Source organism: Cyclopterus lumpus, chromosome 9 (assembly GCF_009769545.1).
Source record: "Cyclopterus lumpus isolate fCycLum1 chromosome 9, fCycLum1.pri, whole genome shotgun sequence".
Lineage (NCBI taxonomy): Eukaryota > Metazoa > Chordata > Actinopteri > Perciformes > Cyclopteridae > Cyclopterus > Cyclopterus lumpus.
In genome coordinates this window covers 2,087,500-2,103,034 of record NC_046974.1, presented here as the reverse complement: position 1 = coordinate 2,103,034, position 15,535 = coordinate 2,087,500, and the positions used below count along the sequence as shown (strand labels likewise).

The 15,535-nt window shown below is 42.0% G+C and overlaps 2 protein-coding genes across 2 annotated transcripts; both read right to left on the bottom strand.

Moving 5' to 3' along the window:
- Positions 1 to 1,934: 1,934 nt before the first annotated feature.
- LOC117735834 (natterin-3-like) lies at positions 1,935 to 4,375 on the bottom strand. The gene is made up of 3 exons (XM_034540721.1): positions 4,265 to 4,375; positions 3,166 to 3,259; positions 1,935 to 3,022 (listed from the first exon to the last, which is right to left on the bottom strand). Exons 1-3 carry the CDS (start codon positions 4,373 to 4,375, stop codon positions 1,935 to 1,937), a joined length of 1,293 nt encoding a protein of 430 aa, XP_034396612.1.
- Positions 4,376 to 10,079: 5,704 nt separating this feature from the next.
- On the bottom strand, positions 10,080 to 14,571 carry LOC117736998 (natterin-3-like). Its single transcript, XM_034542702.1, has 3 exons — positions 14,343 to 14,571; positions 13,903 to 13,987; positions 10,080 to 11,408 (listed from the first exon to the last, which is right to left on the bottom strand). Exons 2-3 carry the CDS (start codon positions 13,985 to 13,987, stop codon positions 10,315 to 10,317), a joined length of 1,179 nt encoding a protein of 392 aa, XP_034398593.1. The 5' UTR covers positions 14,343 to 14,571; the 3' UTR covers positions 10,080 to 10,314.
- Positions 14,572 to 15,535: the final 964 nt, after the last annotated feature.

Genomic DNA, 15,535 nt, shown 5'->3' with positions numbered 1-15,535 from the left:
CATTAAATGATTTAAAATTGTCTGAATGAAATTGGTTGAGACTGAACTCAGTGGAGGGGTCCTCTCCCCCCTTTTAAAGGCTCACAATGGTTCAGTCCGCCCCGTCTCTAAAAAGAGAAGACGGGGCTCCATCGACCGGGTCAGAACCATCGATAGTGCATCTGACAGTTATGATTCGTGAGCGATCGGTCGAGAAGCAAGTCGTACGAATCATTTGATTGGTTTAGATAACGGTCTTATTTTATACTTTGTAGACTCCTGCCCTACTTTGTCCTTGGCTGTAAAGAGCCCATTCATGTGGTCACGATAACAGGGTTCTTTATTGATCCCTGCATTAAACGTCCTGGTTCTGGAGTCCAAAGTGCTGCGGCGCTCTTTGTCCATTGATGGCGAGATACTGCACGCTTAGATAAGCTGGAACACGGCGATCCGATCCCCGCTATAGTGGGTCATTGATTAAGAAGGGCCCCGTTACGTAACGACGCCGGCTGCCGAGATTAAAACGTTGTTCTGCTTATCGCCGAGGTCACGGCCAGCCGGCGACCTTGAGACAGAGAGTTATTATCAATGCACTGGTTTCAGTCTGAATGAGTGAATTCACGGCCTGCAGCCGGCCGGGGGGGAACCGGGGAGAACCGGGGGAACCATTCAGATCCGTGATGCTGGTTGTGCGTCTCGTATTATATTGTGAAACAACACGTCTCTCATGAGGAAAGAGTTTGAATAATGTTCAATGTCTTCCTTCTCAAGTTGCATCGTTTCGTCCAACAGGAAGTGAACTACAAGGTCAAACTGTACCAATGAACAATCCACAGGCTTTGAGCTAAATGCTAACAACGGCATGCTAACGTGCTCACAATGGAGAACCCAACAGAAGTTCACGTATATATATATATATATATATATATATATACGTGTATACGCATATATATATATATATATATATATATATATATATATACATATTATATATATATATACATATTATATACAGTATATATATATATATATACATATTATATATATGCACATATATATACACATATATATATACACATATATATATATATATTTATATATATATATAAAAACTAACTCTTTGCATGTTATTTGGTCGTTTTTCTTCTTATAAATATTGTTTTAAAAGTTTCATTGAAAAAAATCCAAAGACTGCAAAATCCCTGAAGATTGGAGACGTTCAAACTGGCTTCATGAGGATTTAACTTCAGAAGAATAGTATAAATATGTGTATAAATGTATAAATATGCATAAAAAACGTTGCAAAAAGATGTGTTAGGCCTATTAAATGCGTAAAACTGGCAATTTTAACCTATTGTGAAGCTATCCACTTTTATTATTTCTTTTGTATCGTGAATTTATTTTCTTCCCATCTTCACTTGATTTTTTCATTTTATTCATTTTAAGCATTATCTTTTGTGCCAATTAATTAAAACCCTACATCTGTTTAAATGTCTTTTATTGCCCTGTAATTATGAAATTGTGTTCTATGAAATTGGTTAATATGTTAAGTAATAAAAATTATAAGAATATCATTATCACAAACTAATAGTTTGAATTTAATGTAAAAGTCCAGCACTCAAAATTACATTACACATAATTTATTATGTATTAATTATTTTATATGGAAAAGTTACTCCAGCTGTCTTGATCTTTGGAAAATATATTCACCTGAATGATAAAAAAAATATTTAAGTAAAAATGTACCTGCTTTGATGACAATATATACAGAATTGAAATGAAGAAAAAAGTGCCATATGATTTTTATTATTTTTTTAATGTATTTTTAACATGTCTTTTAGCAGCCAAAATATATTTTACATTTAAACACAACATGCGTTTGACATTATTATTTTTTATTGTTATGCATCATTTGCTCATCAGATGTCCAAAAGATCTGTTTCTCCATCAGTCTTTCAGGTGCATGGCACGGCATCCGGTACGGGTTCACAGCGGTCCACTACGGCCCGGACTTCTCCGATCTGGACTCCGTCGTACGTCCCCGAGATGGAGGTCCACTGGGTCTCTCCGTTGCGGTAGGTCCGGCTGAGGCGAGCGGTGTAAGGGATGTCGGCTTTGATCTTGCGCCCCTCCATGCGGACCCTGCAGGAGTGGTTCGGGGGGACGGTGAGCTCCACGGACACGGAGTGGCTGACCGACTCCACCACGGTGGTTCCCCTGGAGAACTGCAGCGTCTTCTCGCCGCTCAGCTCAATGCCCCCGGAGCCGATGAAGGGGATTTTAGCCGAGATGCTGCCAGCGATGCCCAGCATGGTGGCTCGGCCGATGCTCCAGGTGGTCTCCACCTCCGAGGTCTTTGAGATGGTGACTGTCTTCACCACCGTCTGGCACTCGTTATTGGTGAGCCCGGAGATGCGCATGGTCTCCGGAGGATACTGGAAGATGGCGACATCGTCGATGGCGTACTTGACGTCGGTGATGTGCTGGCTATAGGCGTCCCTGTTGATGGTCAGGACCTGGTACTTCTTGTACCAATACTCGTCGCCTTCCCAGGGCAGGAAGAAGGCTTCAAACTGAGGAACGACCTTCCCGAGGCCGTACTTGTTCTTCCCCACGTAGATGCCTACACCCGGGCAGGTCCTGACTGAATATTGGGGCACTGAACCGTAGGAACCTTCCTTCCACTCCAGGAACTCAAAGTTGTCTTTGTTGGCCAGGATCTCGAACTCGGGGGCGTAGTACTCGCCGTCTCCGTAGGGGTAGCGGCAGTAGGGGCCCAGGCTCGGGTTGTAGAAGCCGGCCTCGCACTTGTACTTGCAGACGTAGTCGGTGCGCTCGGTGTAGCCGTTGTAGATCGCGACAGCGCCGCTGGGCACGGAGCCGGCCCAGGTCAGCCACTCCAGGTTAACGTTCTCGCCGAAAACAAAGGAGGAAGGTAGATCCTGCTGGTGCTCCAGGTCGGCTGGAGTCAGGGGACCCGACACCCCTTTGTCACCCGTCGGTTCGGGCACCCGACCCTCCAGCTCGGGGTTCAGTAAGGAAACTGTGGAAAAGAGACAAACGGAAACTTTAGGGCTATAACCACACGGCACTTTTCATCAAATGCTATTAAAATAAAAAACTTGTAAGATTCGCTTAGCAAGACTCAGAGGACTCAACACCAGTGACGAAATATGAACTATATACCTTTTCTGTGCTGAGAGCTCTTCTTCACGATGTCCTGCAGACCGGCCGAGGCCAGAGCCAGCAGGGCCGGCAGCAGCAACACTGACAGCTTCATCTGCAGATGAAAACCCGAAAGGCTTCGTTTACACTCAATATGTAATGTAATGTAATGTAATACATTCAATATGTAATGTAATGTAATGTAATGTAATACACTCAATATGTGTATACAAGAACTGAATTGAAGACATTCAAGTGGCCTCTTTGGTTTTTCTTGTCTTTTTTATCTTTATTTATTCTTGTAATCCTTAGTCCACTTGTGTTTTTGCAGAAGCTTTGCATTTCACTATAGATACTACTTTTGAATCCTTTATTTAGTATAGTAACAAATAATGAGAATAATAATAGAATACATTATTATCGGATTAACTATAATTTATCTTTTTTTGATCATTAGATGGTAAAGTATAGTAAATATTTACCACATTAAAAATACATTTAATGAAACCCAAGTCTTTACTTGACGCATCTTTACAAAACAAAACAAAAAATATATAAAATGATGTAAGAACACAAATTGATTACTGGAGATTATTGCCACTTCAATCATAATCCAGTCTGATTGACTGATGGTGAAAAGAGACTGAACTCACCCTTACAGTCGCTGCCCACTGAGTCCACACAGCCAGTCCCCTCCAGGTTTATATGTACTGGTTCATGTGTACTGGTTTATGTGTACTGGTTTATGGCTGAACCATAAAGAAGATTGCGCACGTTCACTGCCTGACATTGACCGATAAACAGAAACAGCTGTCGGAGTCTTTCTCAAACCAAGATGGGATTCATGTTCCCTAAAAAGCTACTTTTCATCTCCGTTTGTTTGTCTATAACTTTCTCTGCAAATATTTAGATTCCCATTTCATTTTGTGCGTGGATTATATATTTTTTGGCCAATAATATAATCATATTTGAAAAATCTGAATCTGTGATTTCTGTCAAAAGACAATTACTGTCCGAGTCTGTCCACCATCAACTATTAAATGTACAGACTGGATTCCATTACTCAATGGTAATCTAGTAATAATGGTAATCTATGGCGCGTCAGGCTAAACAGACTTACAATAAGAATATTGAACCTCCGTAGAATCAAGAGCAAGGCGTCGTTTGTAGGAGCGTCTCTTCCATAGAGAGTTGGCACCAGCTTGTTGATATGAATGTTGATGGACACCATGGTGAGAACCATATGCAATCATCAGAAACTGTTTGGAAAATGGCGGCTTTAAAAAAAATACTTGGCAACTCTGAAGCCCGTCGGGAGGAGAGGGAAAACCTTCAGTGCAGTTCTTTGCTCTCCTTTAAATGAATAAATACACTTCAGTTCTCATAGAACTGATGCTATCGGAGCATCTAAGCTCACCTATTTATTAGAAGCTGCTATTGTTGTTTAGAACAAACAATCAAAAGCCACTCAGGAGCTCCTCAAAGGATCGGTCCGGTCAAGATGGATTCATGTTTGATATGTGATGCAGCTGCTGTGCATGTGAGATGGAAGGTCTGCACATGCCCCGTCTTCTCCAGGTGGAAGTTCACTTGACATCCATTACCAGTGACGCATGCCTCCAGCCAGATGGGGAGAACGGACAGAATGTCAGGGTGTCGTCAGCATAGCAGTGGAGAATTTCAGAATTTATGGGGACATGTTTCTGTTGAAAACAACAGAATTTTGGAAAATGATGTCACTGAAGGTTTAGAGGGGATAATGTGGATAATACTGCAGTCCCATACATGCCAACCTTGGGACCTCACACATAGAGAGGTTTGGAAAGGTCCTTGGAGGGTCTTCTTCCCGAAAGTTTTAATTTAAGAGACTCGGTCTCCAGTATTTTGGTTACTTTAGAAAAGGAAATTAATAAAAAAGGAAATGTGCAATAGCATTTACATGTTAATTAAGCAATAAAATATATAAAATACAAGAGGCAGTAGTCTATTGTCAATAATGTTCAAGGGTGTTGTTAGGCCCGACATGTAGCAGCATTATTGACGATACAGTCCTGCCTTGAGGACCTTATTGCTTTTATAATACGGTTGCCTGCAACATTATGAATAGTTGTAGCCACCAAACGTTGTTTATCGCATTTTCAATGCATTTCAATGTTGTTTAAACAGCATTGGGAACATTACGATTGTTAGCCTAGCTAGATCTCATTCATTCACATTGCTCATTTTATAAAAGTTGCCATTAAAATAACAAACATGACAATGGGACACTTGTGTAATTCAACCATTAGGCCTAAACATTCTAAATTAATCACAAATGCTTCGTGGGCAATGGGTATAACAACGTTAGGTTATTAAACATAACCTAAATAGCCTAAGTTGTTTAAACTTAATAAACTAAAGTTACGAGTGACTTGGGACTCGATAGACTAAGATTAGTTGTTAACGTTTGTTCACGTTGATTTGGATATCTCCATTAATTGTGCATTGTGGAAAACGTTTCTCATGTCCCCTTCGTCTCTGATGACATCACTTCTCACCACTCTTGCTCTCTTGGCCGGTGTTGAAGTATTATTATTATTATTGTTATTATTATTATTATCACTCCAACGCTGTCTTTCATTTAGATTTGGTGCCCAGTAGCTTTGAAGGGAGCTTTGGGATTCATGTATCTATGGTATCTATGGTAACTAAAAACACATATTTTTCGACTATACCTTGAATAGGGAAGGTAGAGCCGTAGTAGCACTTTAGTAGCACTTAAATGTCTCTTACTGATAGCACTTTGTAGTTTAACGTTATTGAAGAAATTGTACTTGCTTCTGAGTTTGGACTCATGGTTTAATGTACTTATTGTAAGTCGCTTTGGATAAAAGCGTCAGCTAAATGACATGAAATGTAATGTAATGTAATGGTAGCATGACCTGAATTATCCTCTTTGGCTAACCACCAAAAGTCATTCCCCCCAAAATATCAAAGTTTACACAAAACTGTCAAATCTTGAAATGACAAGTAACGGTCGAGCAAAATCTACCTTTTATTTTGAGTTTCACTGATATGGAACGCTCAGATGAATGTACAGGTGTACAGGACATTCTGGCTCAATACAGTACACCCCGTAACTCACTCTCAACCAATCAGAATGCTTGATTTCATCTACCCGTATGATAAATTATCCTTAGAAGACCCACGAGTTGCAAAACTCATGCGAGATGGTTGAGGTTCGGTATGGAAAGATATAACTCACAGATCTCACCATGAAATTTAATTATTTACAGTTACAGGTTTTCTGAAAAAATATGTTCATATACTGTATGCAAATTAGGCATTATCCTTTTTATTATTATCTAAACATTGGATAAAGCCAGCTTCAAAATTATTCTTTCAATTTGTTGAACAGCTACACAAATACACAACAATTCTCCATGTTTTTAGTCATAAAATGTTCATAATATACTGTGAGAACAAACCTGTAAAAACCTTCAGAAAAAAGATATGAATGAACACCTAAATGTGTATTTTGGATGTTTTCTTTCCTCTTGACTGAAAAGTAGACCAAAATAATTATGATTTTGCCTTTTAGCGTCTTGCTTTAACAAGATAAAGTTGATGAAAATAAAATCGTAAGAAGTCTATTATCTATTATTTACAGCCATTGTGTTTGTGCTGATCTCCCCCCCCCCCCATTATAAAACAATTGCATGATATGATTCAGGATTATTAACGTGAAGAAAATAAAAAACAGTGATAAGACTTATCAGCTCCCTCCGTCCTCCAAGCTATCGTCCCGGATCGATGACCTTCAGGGTTCTGATGTCGCCGGTCCTTCCAAACAACAACTAATGAACTTTGAGAAATCCAAACCATAATAAAGATTTAATCACCTTGTTCTTAAAGACACACACACAAGTGTTTCTTGGCCTTCAAGAAACACAAATATCACGACACCAGTTTAAGTACAAGACGAGTATGTTTAAGTATTTCTACATTCAAATTGACGTGTGTGGATGAACTTTGGTGATATATATGTAATAATTTCATGTTTGAGCATTACTGCACTGCTGTGTGGTGAGCAATTAGTGATCCTTCACTGCCACCTGCTGGATATCTGAGATATTTCCCAGAATTGGTTCTTCAGCCGTGTCAAAATGATTTTAATTAAGAGATTTGAAGAATTTTAATAATAACCCTAACCCAACTTTTTAGCTTTGAGGCCGAATTACCTCCTGTGCCTAAAGACAATGGTGCTCCATTATAAATATATGTTGAGTGTAGTAGTAGATAATAATAATCCATCCATTTCTTTTGTCCTTGTTGAGTAACTGCAGGCTTTTCTTGCCTCAGATCAAACTTCTCTGGAAATTACAGCTGCTGCCATCACTGTATTTGTGACAAGTGATTTTAAAATCATATAAATGGAAGCATTTAGTTTTTCACTCTTCATTGGCCAGGTTGTGTTTTGCCCTATAAATAATTATTCAAAAGTCATCTTTAAAAAGGATTATTTCCATTTACTACTGATGTAATTTGGTTTACACTTAAGCTTTGTTCCTATCTGCCTGTTTCCTTTCTTTTACACAGTCCTGTTGCTGGACCCGAGTCTGGAGGACAGGGTTCCTAATATCACTGACAACGGAACGCCAACTCAGGCAAAGTTTGGACTGTGATTCCTCGTTCAACATTGGTCAAACCAACCTGGAATGGCAGACATTTAATGGCTTTCTACCCCACGGATCAATCTCAATCTACAACGGATATGTTGGACGCACCGACTACGTTTGCCAATTCTGGTCCAACGCTGGCTTCTACAACCCTGACATGGATCCAACTCCTTACTGACTACGCCTCTAGGGGATATTCGTATATTGGATCACCATTTCAAATCCTGGTGAACAAAGATGACTGAGTTTATGGAATGGAAGGAAGGCTCATATGGTTCAGTACCTCAGGATTCAGTCAAGACCGTCTCCAACAAAGAAGTGTATGTTGGGAAGAACAAGTTTGTGACGGACGTGATGCGGACCTCCCCGTTGGCGTAGGTGCGTCTGAGGCTCGCCGTGAACGGGATGTCCAGTTTATACTTGTACGCCACCATCTTAACCATGCAGGAGCTGTTTGGCGGAGCGGTGATCTGCACAGAAGCTGTACTGGTCATGGCCTCAGTCACCATCTTTCCCATGGATCCCTGACCTTTGACCTCACATCGGATCAGGAACAACTCCCCAAAAATAACCTTTCACAGGGAAAAAAGGGAAGAAACCTTCAGGAGAGCAACAGAGGAGGATCCCTCTCCCCAGATGGACAGAAGCAATAGATGTCATGTGTACAGAATGAACAGAGTTACAAAGTTACATAAACACATTACATGAATATGACAATGTATGAATGGAACTCTAATCCATGAAACAGAAGGAGGTAGAGAGGAGGGGGGGCGGGGCATCAGCAGGGCCAATGGGAGTCCGGTTCACCAGGCATCAGACACCTCCAGGTCCAATGGACCCTATGAGACGTGAAGTCACAAAGACTCTGGGGAGGAAGCAGAGTTAATAAGGTGCAATGGAGAGATGTAAATGTATCCATAAGGAGAGAGAGAAGAGGAGATAGGTGCTCAGTGTATCCTAAAACATCCCCCAGCAGCCTATAAGCCTATAGCAGCATATCAAGGGGCTGGACCAGGGCAAACCTGATTCAGCCCTAACTATAAGGGCTATTAAAGAGGAAAGTCTTAAGTCTATTCTTGAATGAGGTGACTGTGTCTGCCTCCCGGACTGAAAGTGGAAGCTGGTTCCATAAAAGAGGAGCTTGATAACTGAAGGCTCTGGCTCCCATCCTACTTTTTAGGACTCTAGGAACCACAAGTAGCCCCACATTTAGTGAGCGCAGCTCTCTAGTGGGGCAATATGGTACTACAAGCTCCTTAAGATATGATGGTGCATCACCAATCAAGGCTTTGTAGGTGAGAAGAATTTTAAATGTGATTCTTGATTTTACAGGGAGCCAGTGCAGAGCAGCTAATACATTACCGCAATAACACGCTCCTGTAGGTACATGCTGTACAACATCAGGAGAATACGACCTCTTCTCACTCAGAAGGCGGCACAGGCTCTGGTCATCTCACGGCTGGACTATTGCAACTCCCTCCTTCAGGTCTACCTGCTAATGCCATTCGACCTCTACAGCTCATCCAGAATGCAGCTGCTCGACTGGTCTTCAACCAAAACAATCCTCCGCTCCTCCGCGACCTTCACTGGTTACCGGTGGCCGCCCGCATCCGCTCATGACACCAGCTGTTTAGATCAGCTGGTTTCCTATAATAAGCACAACGTAACAATTACATGATTAGCTGTCTTGTTTTAAATATGACTGTCTCTCTACCTTCAGTTCATTCATGTTGCTGTTCACCGCCCAGTCTTCACAGATCCATCAGCTTTATCAACGCATCATTCATTCAGCCTCATCAGCACCACCACCAGGTCTGGACTCCAGGGGGGATTTATCTTGTTGCCGATGGCCCTCAATTACAAATCTCCATGTAGAGTCCAAGCGCGAGACTTTATCATCACATATCATTTAACAAAACAATTATTCTTTCTTTATCTGACTGGTCTCTCCAGATTGAACTTAAAACACAGAGAAGGTGAACTATTAAAAACACCATAAACTTTGAACATATTTTATGCCTTTAAAGTTTCTTATCAATGGATATTTCATTAACAACACTGAAGTAAGAGATCAATGTATTCACACATATCTGTAGTTCTTTTATATATATATATATATATGTATATATATATATATATATATATATATATATATATATACACAAGCATGACCATATATATCTATATATATATAGATATATATGGTCATGCTGCTGTTCCTGACCGCAACGTGTATGCCGATTGAATATTTGAGTGATTGAGACAGATTTAGTTTGCATGTCAGTTTATTTTATATGCAACAATGGAACTTTGAATTACAATTTTAGATGAATTTAATCTGTTGCTTGGAAAACTGTTGAAGCTGAAAAAATAGTTAACTGCCAAGTAGTTATATTCTTAAAGAATATATTAAGCAACAAAAGCAGGTTTATTTTTTACTTCATTACATTGTTACCCGTATCCAACATACAAAATGCAAGGTATTGAATCTCAATGACCCTCGATCATTCTTTCAGGCACAGGGCATGGGATCAGGTACAAACTCACAGCGATCCACCACACCCATTACTTCTCCCATTTGGACACCTTTGTAGGTCCCGGTGATGGACGTCCATGAGGTCTTCCCGTTGCTGTAGGTGCGGCTGAGGCGTGCGGTGTAAGGGATTTCTGCCCTGTACTCAAATCCCACCATACTGACAACACAGGACTCGTTTGGTGGGATGATGTGCTGAACAGAAACAGTGTGGGTGGTGGACTCAATATAAGTTGTCCCCATGGTGAACTGGAGGGTCGTCTCAATACTAAAGCCGATAGTTGCGGAGCCAATTATGGGGATTTCAGCAGTGATGCTGGTCTGGACACCCGCTGTGATAGAAAAGCTGGTGTCCCACCTTTGCTCCACTTGGTATGTCTTTGAGAGGGCTGCTGTCCCTGTCACTGTCTGGCAACCCTTGTTGGTGATCGCAGACTTGCGCATGGTCTCTGGAGGAATCGCAATGGGTTTAACCCCATCAGTTTCATACTTGACTTCAGAAATGTGCTCACTGTATACATCTTTGCTAAAGGTCAGGACCTGGTAGTAATTGTACCAATACTCAGAACCTTTCCAGGGAAGAAAGAAGGCCTTATTTTTAGTATCCACCTTTCCAAGACCATACTTGTTCTTCCCAACATACACTACATTGTTGGCGACAGTGTTGACTGAATTCTGAGGTACTGAACCATATGTGGCTTCCTTCCATTCCATAAACTCAAAGTCATCTTTGTTCACCAGGATTTGAAATGGGGAGCCAAGATACTCTTTCCCCCCAGAGGAGTAGTGGCAGTAAGGAGTTGCATCCATGTCAGGGTTGTAGAAACCAGCTCTGGACAAGAATTGGCAAACGTAGTCGTTGCGTCCAACATATCCGTTGTAGATTGAGATTGATCCGTGGGGTAGAAAGCCATTAAATGTCTGCCATTCCAGGTTGGTTTGACCAATGTTGAACGAGGAATCACAGTCTAAACTTTGTCCAACCGATAGATGAGTTGGAAGAGCCTGAGTTGGCGTTCCGTTGTCAGTGATATTAGGAACCCTGTCCTCCAGACTCGGGTCCAGCAACAGGACTGTGTAAAAGAAAGGAAACAGGCAGATAGGAACAAAGCTTAAGTGTAAACCAAATTACATCAGTAGTAAATGGAAATAATCCTTTTTAAAGATGACTTTTGAATAATTATTTATAGGGCAAAACACAACCTGGCCAATGAAGAGTGAAAAACTAAATGCTTCCATTTATATGATTTTAAAATCACTTGTCACAAATACAGTGATGGCAGCAGCTGTAATTTCCAGAGAAGTTTGATCTGAGGCAAGAAAAGCCTGCAGTTACTCAACAAGGACAAAAGAAATGGATGGATTATTATTATCTACTACTACACTCAACATATATTTATAATGGAGCACCATTGTCTTTAGGCACAGTGTAAAGAGGTAATTTAGCAGAAAGTCAGATTTATTAAAATTCTTCAAATCTCTTGTGAAAACAAACCTTTACTCATGTGGACGAAGTGTTTTGGAAATTGTTTTTTAAAATAATGACGGACACACGATACCACAGATTACGTTGCCGGGCGGATCCAAACCATATTTATCCTCCGGTTTACCGCGGAGATATGAATATAACCGTTGTGTAAGTCCATCGACTCCAAAGGGTTAAGGGAAAAAAAAGTGTAATGACCTTTTGAGTTATTACAACATTATTAGAGGGAAATGCATATCCTTTTTATTTCAAGAAGTTTATTGAGAACTTCACATATAACAAAAGTACAAAGTACACAGACATAAAACTAAGTGGTTAATAAATACACGGCGAGATGCCAGTACTTCAGTGTAAATGTTGACGTTACACCGTTAACAGGTTACATTCATGCATGCGCGACGTCAAAGATCCTTTGCGACTCACACGGGTAGCTTAGTGTGCTAAGCTACATGAAGAAAAGAAAATCCACCGCAGGTGATACATCCGAGACAAGCAGCAAGAAACTATGACGACGCCCGTCTTGCTCTGGGTTCCACAGTGAATGCAGTTGGAGACGAGACCAGTCTGTGTTTTATGTCTGAAAACTGGCAGCTGACAGTATGAAGCCCAACAGATTAAAAAGACACGTGGAGACATTACACCCCACTCACGTCAATAAGCCACTGGAGTTCTTTCAGGCATCAGTAACCAACAAAGCACCACTGGCATCACACAAGGTCGCATATAAAATTGCGCCGTGCAAGAAACGACACCATCGCCGAGTAGCTCATACTCCCCGCAGCCCTCGATGTGGTTTCAGCGATGCTTGATGAGACTAGCGCCGCTAAATTAAAGCCTATCCCTCTGTCCAAAGACACAGTAGCAAGACGGATAAGGGACATTTCCAAGGATCTCGAGGAACAAGTCACTGAACAAAGGACAGGCATACAAGAGGCGACTGACGGCAATAAAGACATTGTCACATCGGCGTCACCGACTGAGGATTTGATGTTTAGCAAGTACGTTGCAGGCAGAGCAACAGCTGATGAGCTCTTTATGCAATGAAATGGGAGAGTTGTGTGTTTCTGCACAGATGGTGCGCATGGCATGGAAAAGAAGGGCTAGCAGGCGCTGATAAAGAGGGTCCCTCTAAATGTGCACTGGACACACTGTCATACGCAGAAGCTCTAGCAGCAAGACAGAAGAGAGGTGAACTTAACGAGGTTGTGAACGATGCTATCGGCGTGGTCATTTTCATAAAAACAAGGCCCCTGAAAGCACCACTGTTTTCCTCACTCTGAGGAGACGGGAGCTTTCAGCTGCCGTTTCACAGGTACGCTCGGTGGGCCGAGTGGGTGAATTTGCAGGCAAGTTTTTCACTTTTTTTTTTTACAACGTTAAACATCCGTCATATACATGATGCCATATACATGATGCCATATACATGATGCCATATACATGATGCCATATACATAACTGATGAAATTGGCCTATCTTCAGTGACATATTTGGAATGCTCAATGAATGAGATCTTCATCTTCAAGGCAGAGACCAGCACCTTCCTCAGCTGGCAGACAAGTTCAGAGGTGTCACTCTTTTCTGCTGTGGCCTCTCAAAACTAAATATAGATTTAAGCTCAACATTGAGCATGACCAGAGAGTGGACATATCAAGCCTGCAACCCCGTTTTAAAAAAGTTCGTAGTGGAAAGCCGGCTCATTGCAGTCACTAATACTGATAAAACGTGATGGCTCACACATATCTGCACTAATTTTGTTTTGCACCGGTTGCACGTTATTGTTGTTTTGAAAAGATATGCAGTGTAAAACTCAGTAAAACTATTATTATATTTTTTTCACAGATATAATTTTATTTGCATTGTTCTAACAAAGTGATTGCACATTTTATTTGTTTTTGTCTGATGGAGCAATCTGGTTCAATTAAATGATTGCAATTTTCTTTATTCTGTTATTTGAAAGAGTCACAAAAAGTTGTTATTTCAATAAAAACTCAGCATGAACCATTTTGTTACACATTTGTTGGGGCCAAAGTGAGCCAAAGTGGGCCAAAGTGGGGCGAACCACAAGTAAAGTTTCCATCTACCTGGTTCGTCGTCTTTCTCACAGCTGTTTGTGCCGGCTGAGCACAGAGCAGGCAGGGCCAACATCAGCATCACTGACAGCTGCATCTGCAGAGTACACAAACACCACCAGTCGGTTACATCACACCAACCTTAATATCCTTAATATCCCGCCTTGGTGAAAACATCGGAACATCATTTGTTCAGGCACTGAGAGTTAAAAAGTGACAGTTATAAAGATAATACACAGAACAAAATCACTGTGACACTCAACGGCAGTTTGTAGCATTAAAGCAAAAGTACAGCCGTGTTTGGTTTGTTTGATTGTATCATTTTAGTTTCATTTTACAAGTGAAAATAAAGAATGAAGTTTTCACTACTGGTATCGAGTGAAGGAAACACATGCAGACAAAAGCAGTGAGAATCGGTTTAGTGTAGAAATTGGGAAGTTGCAAGAACTTACCGTCAAAAGGTTCAGAGGTCCAGAGAATCTCCAGCACAAGGAACAAGGTACGAGGTGAGGAAGCTCAGACCTGAAGCTCAGGCTGCTTGTCCAGACTGTCGGAGGCGGCGTAAAGAGGCTGTTATAAGGGCTCAGGTGACGGGTCTGAGTTTCCTTTTTCAACTTGCTCCACCAGTTTCATCTGTTCTCACTGGGAGGGGCAGCTATGTGCAAGGGTGCATTTGTTTGTTATCTTAGTATGGAAGCCTGTGGAGAACGTCATTAAAACAATAATGTAAACTTGAAAATGAAAAATGGATGTTCCCATCCATCCATTTTCAATACCGCTTATCCTCATTAGGGTCGCGGGGGCGCTGGAGCCTATCCCAGCTGACATAGGGCGAAGGCAGGGGACACCCTGGACAGGCCGCCAGTCCATCGAGGGCAATGGATGTTCCCATTGGATTAATAATTTTCAGAAATGTATGTTATGAGTTAAAGGTAATCCTCCAATTTTAGCTAACTCTCATCCCTGCCGCTTCGCACTCGGCTGCAAAACGCCCCAGTGAATGCTGGAGGTCACGGTCCGAGGAGGCAAACAGGACCACATCATCCGCTAACAGCAAAGAGGCGATCCCGAGACTCCCGAACCGGATCCTCTCCGCCCCCTGGCTGCGCCTAGATATCCTGTCCATGAAGGTCACGAACAGGACCGGTGATAAAGGGCAGCCCTGGCGGAGGCCAACACCCACCGGGAACGTGTCTGACTTACTACCGAGGAGACGAACACAGCTCCTACTGCAGGCGTACAGAGACCGGATGGCCCGTGCCAACGGGTCCGGCACCCCATACTCCCGCAGCACCCCCCACAAAAACCCCAGAGGGACCCGGTCGAAAGCCTTCTCCAGGTCTACAAAGCACATGTAAACTGGTTGGGCAAACTCCCAGGACCCCTCCAGTAATCTTGCGAGGGTAAAGAGCTGGTCCACTGTTCCACGACCGGGACGGAATCCGCACTGTTCGTCTTGAATCTGAGGTTCGACAAGCGGTCGGAGCCTCCTCTCCAGCACCCTGGCATAAGCTTTTCCCGGGAGGCTGAGCAGTGTGATACCACGATAGTTCGAGCACACTCTCCGGTCCTCCTTCTTGAAGATGGGAACCACCACCCCGGTCTGCCAGTCTATGGGCACTGTTCCCGACCCCCATGCGACACT